The 9,886-nt window shown below is 40.2% G+C and overlaps 1 protein-coding gene across 1 annotated transcript; it reads left to right on the top strand.

The window, feature by feature from the left end:
• The first annotated feature begins 3,259 nt into the window (after nt 1–3,259).
• Nucleotides 3,260–9,030, top strand: PI15 (peptidase inhibitor 15). Its single transcript, XM_010287175.1, has 5 exons — nt 3,260–3,358; nt 5,130–5,248; nt 5,527–5,659; nt 5,811–5,926; nt 8,895–9,030. Exons 1-5 carry the CDS (start codon nt 3,260–3,262, stop codon nt 9,028–9,030), a joined length of 603 nt encoding a protein of 200 aa, XP_010285477.1.
• The last annotated feature ends 856 nt before the right edge of the window (nt 9,031–9,886 follow it).

Raw genomic sequence — 9,886 nt, 5'->3', positions numbered from 1 at the left:
AACCCAAAGCCTGATGTTTCATTAGCACCAGCAATGGGCTCCAGACCCCAAGGGTGCTGCTTTGAATCCTCACTCTGTTTTAGTCAGTGTAATTTAACCATGACTTCATATATCCATCATTCACGCATGTTCTCAGCAAAGTTTGCGTGTTCAGGCTGTGCTAATAGATGTTGCAGTAGTGTATTTAAAACTAGGAATATGAAACTTTTTACTTTTCAAGTAAAATTACCACAGTGTTAATGTATCCAGACTAACAGTATGTTTGCACTAATACAGCAGTCCTTTAGAAAGTTTGCAGTAAGAACAAGTGATTCGGATTAAGAGAGCTCCATTTAATTTGTGTTGCATGTGCTTGTTCAATGCTTTCTACTTACAGATAAAATAGTGAAGTCTGTCCAGTCCTCTGTTGCATTCAGCTTTGTTCTGCAACAAGGTTTGCCCCCTAGGATGTGTGGAGCAGGGTGTCAAGAGATAACTGATAACTACTCCATTTAAATGATTGATATTAGGAGTACAATTCTGACTGTAAGGAGAGTGAGCAGAAGAGCTTTGTTTCTAAGTTCAAATTACAGTTAAAAACAGTTATGTACATCATTCCTCAAATGAAAGCATAGCTGTCAATGTAGGAAGGGGACAGCCAATTATTGTTCAACAGATGTTGCGGACAGATCTTTGTAATATTGTAGTTGCTTCTCTTCTTTTTCCTCATCATAATGTTTAATCAGCTTTACCATCATTTTAATACCTAAGGGGATAGTTGTGACTAGGACCTCCTGTTCCAACAAAGCTGTTCTAACAAAGAACAAAAGGGCACCTCCATCAATTCTACATATAAATTATCTAAGAACAACTGAGAGACAGCTATAGAAACAGCTATAGAAAGGGAGGGTATGAGGGAACTGTGAACCACAACATTAAAAGGCTTCCCTTGGGGAAGGAAGGTCTCTTTTTGGGTTTCAGGAAATTTGTTTTTAACATTAAAGAGATTGTGTTTTACACTCCATTGAGTATTATGTGTTACGGGAATAACAGAATTTATTGTACTATTTGTTTACAGAGTGAAACAACAACACAAAAAAACCCCATCTTGGGTGAAACTGTAGCCTTGCTGGCAAAATTCCCACTGACTTTATTAGTGCTAAGATTTTATTCCTGACTCTCAACCAGCATGTGCTGTGTGAATGCAGAGAACACCCCAGAGTTGTCCCATAAAGCCTCAGAAAGTGGTCTCTGGCGTTGAAACTCCCGATGTAGAAGCACTGGCTTGTTCCCTGTGTTCAGCCTGCTTGACAATTTTCAAGTGAAGTGTAGTTTTGAAGTGTTGTTTTGCAGGGAGCAGTGCAGAGAGCACAGTCGGACAGCTTTCTAGGAAAATAATCTTTGGCTGAGGAAAGAAAAATAAATTGGCCAAAGGATGTTCACTTGAAGTTGCCAATGGAAGTGTGGTGAGACGCTTTAACTCTATCGCAGCTCAGATAGACCCAGCTGAGGAGTGGGGAGGGTTTCCATGCTGGACCAAATCAGTGATCTGGAGAGTTGGGGGGTGGAAGGAAGGTGACTGCTTCCCCAACTACTAACGACATAGCAAATGAAGATTTGCTATCCCCAGGGAGAGAACAAGCATAGTTTGGCACTGGGAGTTTGCATCATTAGCATTTGAGGATGAGTCATGTCCTCAGATCTTGACCCACTGAGTATGCAAATCTTTCTCCTTTTTCCCTTTTGCAGTTTTGTGTTCATGTCAGGCAGCTTTCTCTTAACACATTTAATAGAAACACTGGATTGGCCATCACTTCAGAGTTCATAATTTTGTTTATCACACTGTTTTTTTAAATTCTTTGCTAATTACCCTGAATTTTTTAATTTCTCTTCATACAGAAACTGCCCCTCTGGTTTTCAAATTGCATCAGTTTCTCTTTTTAGGCCATTTTTCTTTTTTTTTATATGCTATTTATCTATGTACAACAATGAAGCCTCATGGGTTCAAAAATCTAAACGTTTTTGCCCTCTTCTCTTACATGCCCAAAACAGAGGACTGAACTGAGATACAAATTAATACAAGTGTGGACTCAGGACCAGACTTCTTTTGAAAGGTGTGAACAAACAGTACAGTCTCTTACAGAAGATTTTAGGGCATTATGAGATAATAATTTTTCTGCTTCAGCCTATATTAATCATTTGCCTTTTTTTGATGACCTAGAGCTAGTCCTAGAGGGACTGAGACCACCTTTTCCTCTGGGAAAGTAAAATAAAATAAAGTAAAATAAAATAAAGTAAAATAAAATAAGGTAGATAAAGCACTTCATCTTCTCCCATGAAATACATATGATTTACATAGCAGGAGAGGACTCTGTGCAAGGGCTTTTCACCAGCCTGCTAATGAAGGAATCGAGGAAATTAAAAAGATGCTGCGTATGCTCCCCTCCCCCTTACTTCTTCTTCAGTGGTTATTTTCTTTTTCTTTCTCTCTTCTCTTTGCCAAAAATTTCATATGTCCAGAGAGTGGTCAAGAGCAAATAGATAATGGAAAGCAGAGCACACCATATATCACAGTAACGCTTACCTGCCAAACCCACAACATTTTAACTGGGGTTGAAACAACCCCCTGAAACTTTACTAATCAAATACTGCAGAAGATTCCCGAGAACCAGAAAATGAAGCTGAGGAGAAACGAAAGTGGACTGGCAATGCTCTCACTGTCCAAGACGAGGGCCGTGCTTCGTTTAGAGAAGGCATTAATAGTGAAAACCTAATCCAGCCTTCACATTTCTTTGAAACACCTAACGTGCTATTTTGCGATGCAATTTAGTATGCGAAAATACGCCGGGTGGAAATGAGGAGCTCGGCGCTCTTTGTGCAGATACAGTACACACCGAGATTCTTGCGGGACTGCAGCCAGGTCGCTTGGGAGCGAGCACGCAAACCTCGTGTTCAGCCTCCGGGCGGCGAGCGCTCGTGCCAGAAGCATGATTAATCCCAGCAAAGGAGGGTGTTTATGGGGTGTCGCAGTCCTGGCGGAGCTGCCCCTTATGGATGCGCACCAGGCAGCTGTGTTTGGACCCAGGCGCTGGATCCGTGTGCTCCTCCATTCCCCTGGGCCTGGGCAGGCTCCAGGCGCTGGCGGTGGCCCCAGCCTCCCGGGCACGCTGCCCAGGAGTGCTGTTGTGCCTGTACCTACTGTTGCCCCCTCTTTCAGCCCTCCGCTTGGGGCCACTGATACACCGCAGAGGTTATAAAGGGTTATTTGCACACTGGCCACATGGAGCTAATTGACTTAACGTCGGGGATACAAAGCAGAACAAATGTCGATACAGTTTTCTTCCTCTTGGGCCCTGGAGCATTTCCTGGATTCCGGACGGTGCCGTAGCAGCCCCGGGTCCCCTCCCTTGTACCCTAGCGCTCCCGTTTAGCCTTCTCTTCCCAAGTTATAGACTTACCTCTAACTCCTCTGAGAAACTCCCTTCACTTTTCTGAGCTAAGTCAAGGTACTTTCTGGCTTGAAGACCATTCCTTCTTAGCGTGCTTTTTCCTAACACTTCTCTGTTTTGCCCTTTTACTAGCAGTTTGCCTTGACTTTGTTTTGGGACCTTTTACGAACAGGTGTAAAGTAAATCTGCTCTGCTATAAGCAGCATCCATCTTACCTGAATGGAAGATCATTTGCTTTAAGTGTTTGTATTGATCTCTGTTGTACTTTTTCAGCGTTAGTCTAGGAGGTACCTCACTCATTCCATATTATCAAAAGCTTGTTTCAACGATATAGCATTTTTATACAATTTGCTGAATTTTGTCCTTTCCAGTTAGAGAAATTTCACAAACTACCAGACAGAGTCAGGGCATGAATTACCGTCCTAGTCCATGATCTGTGGTCAGTCTTTTCATTCTCCAGGTTTTGCGACATTAAAACTATTAATTCAGTGTTAGAAATAATTATTAGCTCATAGAGCAGAAAACATTTGTAATGTGGGCCACCTTATCCTTCGGTAAGTTTATTTCTGACTTTGCCTCTTACTTCATAACTCAGAGAGCATACTTTTTATTTTGTAGTCACTCAAGATTTATGAGTTTGGGTTTATGTTTAAAAAGCTGCGATGGGCTGGGTAGGAAATTTTACCACATTCTGTTCCTGCCTTTCTACTTGCAATTCACAAAACCTGTATTTGGGGTATTCAAATCTAATCGCACATCTAATTCCAGGATCTAGAAGCCTACTTCGGTATCCCTCAAACACAAAGATATACTAGGATTTGTGTGTACTTGTAATATAACAGTGAGCTACTCTTTATCTGGAGCTCCACTGGTACAGTAGGTGCTATTGCTGGTATCTTTGTTACCGCTGAGGCAAGTCTATTTGCTGTGCAGAAAACAGTGGCGTTATCAAACATAAGTGAGCAAGAAAAGAATATGAAGAAGACAGTGTTTAGGTTCACTTGTCATGTTCCTACCATAGGAGGAGAACTTAAGAAGTCAAATTGCCTCTTCTTACAGAGCTGTTACCTTTTTTTTTTCCCAGGCAGGGAGCAATGTCAGCTCCCATGCAGAATAAAATTATGAAACTCATACCACACCTGGAAACTATCCATGGTCTTTGCCTTTGTGGAATCCCTTTTCTTGACCTTGTAGCCTCAAATATGAAAAGCTGCCACACACACTCTCTCTGGCTATAGACACTCCTGAGATCCTATTTCAAATGAGTTGGGGTTTTGTAGGGTATGTAATACCTGTGCTGAATTTTTCTTCCCCGTGTGCCTCTCCTTCTCTTTAAATTCCATCTGACTGCCATCCAAAGTTTCACTCCTCTCCACACATGGATCTCATCAACACAAAAGGGAAAATGGTAGGAGAATACCTGTTCAAGGAAGGGCTTTTCCAGAAAAAAAGGAGAGATCTGGATGCTTGGCTTCCTCTGATGATGCGGACTGGAATTCTGTCCAGCGTTAGGGCAAATCCTGCTAGATCTGTACATGCTGCCCCACAGTGTACTGAATTCAGGAGCTCTCTGCCCAGGTTACAGATCTGATGTGTTATTATAGTATATTTGTGACTTAAGATACTTGCTTCTTGTGTTCTTGCACTGTGATTGTTACTTGTTTTTTCTGTTCTACTGCTAAGGATATTTTATTTTGTCAGGTTTGGGATGAAACTCTTGCCAAATCTGCAGAGGCTTGGGCTGCTACATGCATTTGGGACCATGGACCTTCCTACTTACTGAGATTCTTGGGCCAGAACCTGTCTGTAAGGACGGGAAGGTAGGCAGATAGATACCCTACAGAACAGTTACTTTGTCAGCCTTTGAACAGCCTGTGAGATCCAGATCTTAGACTGATGCAGGTGTATTCTAACAATAACTGATATCCATCTATGTTCATTTGGCTTAAGAGTATTATTGCTTAATACTGTGCCCCTAGTGATACGTGGAAAAATGTGTATTTAGGTGAATTACATCAGAGGCTTTAGCAGCAGAAAGTTCCAAAATACCTAAATCTAAAATGACATATTTTTCTTTCTGTCTGTTAAACAAACCTAGGTATCGATCTATTCTCCAGCTGGTAAAGCCGTGGTATGATGAGGTGAAGGATTATGCTTTCCCTTATCCTCAGGACTGCAACCCCAGGTGCCCCATGCGATGTTATGGACCCATGTGCACCCATTACACACAGGTTATATAAATTATATTCTTCTATTCAAAATCTACCGTCCAAAGCTGGACTTTTCTGTGATGTATTTATAGCTCTCTCTCAAATAAATGTGTGTGTGTATATATATATTTCTTTTCAATTTGGACTTCACCAATAATAAATATTTATTCAGATGGTTTGGGCCACTTCCAATCGTATAGGCTGCGCAATCCACACATGCCACAATATGAACGTCTGGGGATCTGTTTGGCGACGAGCTGTTTACTTGGTATGCAACTATGCCCCAAAGTGAGTTGCTTTCTTTTAATATTGTTTATTTTTATACTTCATGCATGTTTTGGTTCTTTCATAGGACTGCTTACTCCCTTTTCTGCAGCTTGACCTCTGTTTGTGCTTTTTCTGCCAGCTGCTTCTTCATTCTAACTTTACATCTAAACATACAGCAAATGCATGACTTCGGTATACAATGAAGAAAAGGAAATGACTTGATGTGTATGGGACAAAAGCAAAAACTTGTTTTCTGTTATTGTTATTATAATTCTTTTTGTCTTCCTCCTTTGTGCTGACTCCACTTTACTTTCAATTCCTTATTTCTTTGCTGTGTTATATATAGTCGCGGTCAGCTAGACTTCCTTAGGTAAGCAATTCCACTGTAGATCAGGCCCTTGATTTGCTGTGCACACATGTTGTTGCCCACAAGATACCTCTGCTTATGGCCATGCTGCATAATGGCATCCATAGGTTTCCTACAAAGGCCATCTACCTAAGCTCAGTGTCTACGAATCTCATCTTGCCTTCCATATCAGGGTCCTTCACAGACACCCCACGGGTGGCCCCGTGTCAGGTAGCTGTGCAGAGATCTGTGTTAGGTTGAAATAAGATATGAATTTCCTCCCAGTGTTTCCTAGATATCAGCCCAAGCTTACATCTGGGTGCAGAATGAATCAATACAGTGTGGCTCTGGGACAGCTTCGATCTGAGGTCTGGTTTGGAGCAGACCAAAAGCAGCATGGACAGTGTAAATGGCTGGTTTCTCTGCATAATATTAGGCAAAGCCATAGCTCTGTATAGGAATCTAAGTATAATTAATTGAGCATGTTTTCCATAACCTCTCAGTGGCACAGGTCCATTTGTGGTAAAGAATACACAAGAATATGTCATTATTCTAGCTGTTACATGAGTAAAAGAATTTTTCAAGATGTTGTAACTTAAAAAAATACAGGATTTAGTAAGAAAACTGACTTGGAAAAAAACCACCTTTGGAAATCAAGGATATTTCTCTGTCCTTTTGTGTTTAATATCTACTAGAAAAGGGTGGTAAGAAATTAATATGAGGGGTATCAGGCAGCAAAAACTGTATCTGACTTTTAGCTCCTTGACATGTACAAGGTGAAATCAAAGTTTATAAGAGAATCTATAGATCTTCATTTGAAAAAAATATTAAAAATTACCAACTTCCTAGAATACATCTCTCATGTTCATATATAGGTAAAGAATGGTTTTATACATTAGGCAATATTGAAAACTGATGCATTGTTTGTGTATCGGTTAACAATGTATTAATGACATTTAATATTTTCTCAAACTGCAACCCGAAGCCTGGAGTTACAAGCTTCTTCTCTGGATGACATTTTGAGTAGACCTTTGATTCATAGGTGGTGGAATCAGAATTTTCACATCTACTTCTTGCATAGTCATAAGAATTATATTGAGTGTCTTGCCTGGCTTAAGTTTATATTTCTAAGAGTTAATTAAGTTGCATTAAGAACACTGGGTTTAGAGTCCCTGGGCACTCATGCGGAAGTCTTTTTACTAGTCAATCAAGGCTGTGTCCTTCTGAGTAACCAGTGCATCAGAAACTTCCGTAAAGAAGAAGGGGGTGAATGTTACAGCCCTGACCAGAGTTACTAAGATTGGAATTTGGTGAAGATTTAGGATTTAGAACACTAATAATTTTCACTGATACCATCCTGCAATGATGAAAAATATCTATGCTTCTGAAATCAGGAAAAAAAAACTAAGGAGGATAATTACAAAGTTTTAAAAGATCCTGCAGCTGGTTAACTAATGGACTCACGCAAATCAGCCATGCACTGCATAGCAAATGAAGCAGAAATCAGCTTTCAGGAAAGTCTTCCTGGATTTCCATATCTGTTATCAAACTAAATATATTTCCTGAGCACTCAGTCTGCTGTACCCATTTGGAAGAGAAGTAGGAATGAGCAAATTATTTGAGAGAATCCTTCTTTCTTCCAAGGCACAACCCAGACCAGAGCTTTTGATCCAATGTTATTGGCTGGGAGGTGGGGGATGAGAAAATGTTTCATAAATAATTGCATTACTCACTGCTACACCACGTCACATGCAAATTAGAGGAAAGTTCTCTGCTCAGTGAGACATAAGATTTAAATAAAAATCTAATTTTAACTCACTTTCTGCCTACATCACGAGTGTTATGAATCTCTAAAAGCCTAGGGTTTATATAAGCACCTAAAAGTCTGGATGCATTTTTCAGATGTTCCTAGGTCTTTCAGAGTTACCTCTTTTCACATTTCACGAAGTTACCTCTTTCACTCCAGACTTGTACCCCTTTCCACTGGGGCTCTACTGCACAGCTCTACTCCCCAGATGGGAGCCCTCGTCCTCCTCCCTTTAACACCTATGAGACCCCTACAAATGCCCAAATACAGTTCTTTTCAATACTTTACTGGTATGTTTTCATCTTCCCTTTTCTCTACCCATGAACTCAGCCTCAGAGCTTCACCATGTGGACCTAGGGTAGTGCAACCTGAGAATAGATTTTGCTCAGTTTGTTTTTCCACCTTCCAAAACCAAGCTTTTAGGATAACTGCCAGGTAAAAGAAGCGCTCAAGGAAAACCTTGCACTGATGCTTATGTTGCTAATTTCTCATAAATATAGCCCCCCAGTGAAAAATACTCTGTCCCAGGCTCGGAGAGTCAAAAATCACTTGGCTGTAGCAAAACCAAGATGATTGGGACTTCACCACAGACACTAAAGCATATGGAATGGACTACTGGCCTGGGGTGACATGGTCATTCTCCTGCCGGTTTTTGGCAATTATTAGATCAATGTTTGTCAGTAGCCTACAGAAATATATTAATGTATGTTTTCAGTAACAGGGCACTTACAGGATGTCACTGAAGACATTAATCACTCAAAACAAGTATGGTTAATTAATTTTTTTTTCTTCGTCTCTGAAATTACTAAGCATTCTTTTTCCTTTTTTATTTTTAGGGGGAATTGGATTGGAGAAGCACCATATAAAGTAGGAGTCCCATGTTCTGCTTGTCCTCCAAGCTATGGAGGTTCTTGTACCGACAATCTTTGTTTCCCAGGAGTAACATCAAACTACTTATACTGGTTTAAATAAGTTAAGATTTACATTATTTTTAAAAAAAACACCATGAATGAGTAACAAGAAGCTTGTATATTGAATTTTGCACATATTATATATAGAGAGATATTGTAATAATACTCTGATGTTTTCTTCTTGTATGCTTTTGTATAATTAGCTTTCAAAGTATAGTATAATTTGGTTTTAACACTTTGGGATTTAAAACTCACATTAACCCTTTTAGATTAACATTTTGTTAAAGGAGAGCAAACTAATTTTCATCTTAGCAAGTGTAGCTTCCTGAAGATTAGGTTCTGTTAAAAGCACATTAGAAGATAGAATATGACTTCCTTTTAAAATAATAGCTCCAGAAAGAGAAGGGTCATCGTTTAATACTGTGCTTTAAGAACAGAGTGTGATGTGCAAAGCAACAAAATGTCCTCGCACTCCCAGTGGTTCCTCCCGTTTACACCTGTGCTTTCACCTGCAATGTCAGTGGGACCCTGAGCAGAGGAAAACATATGTGCAAGAGAAACTGCAGGATATTACCTACCTCATGCACAACGTCCACTCGTTTATGGCGTTTCAAGAGTTCAGCACACGGCTGCTGCTATCATCAACGATGTCTGTGTGCAGACAGGACAATTAGAGAGAATGAGGAACCACACTGACCAAGATGCTGTGGCTGTTAACTCGCATGCCTAAAGTCTTATCTAGATAGAAAGCTACATCACTTTAAAAATACTGGTATAACAGCACAGCCTAACTCTACCTTCCTGTGTTGCTGAACACAGTCATAACGGTATAATGGTGCTTCGCAGCAGTATATTTTTATTGTACAGGAAGGCAAAGAAATATATTGCTACAAAACAACATAAATCGATACATGACA

This window comes from Phaethon lepturus, unplaced genomic scaffold, assembly GCF_000687285.1.
Source record: "Phaethon lepturus isolate BGI_N335 unplaced genomic scaffold, ASM68728v1 scaffold14195, whole genome shotgun sequence".
Classification (NCBI taxonomy): Eukaryota; Metazoa; Chordata; class Aves; order Phaethontiformes; family Phaethontidae; genus Phaethon; species Phaethon lepturus.
This window is presented reverse-complemented; position numbering and strand designations above follow the sequence as displayed.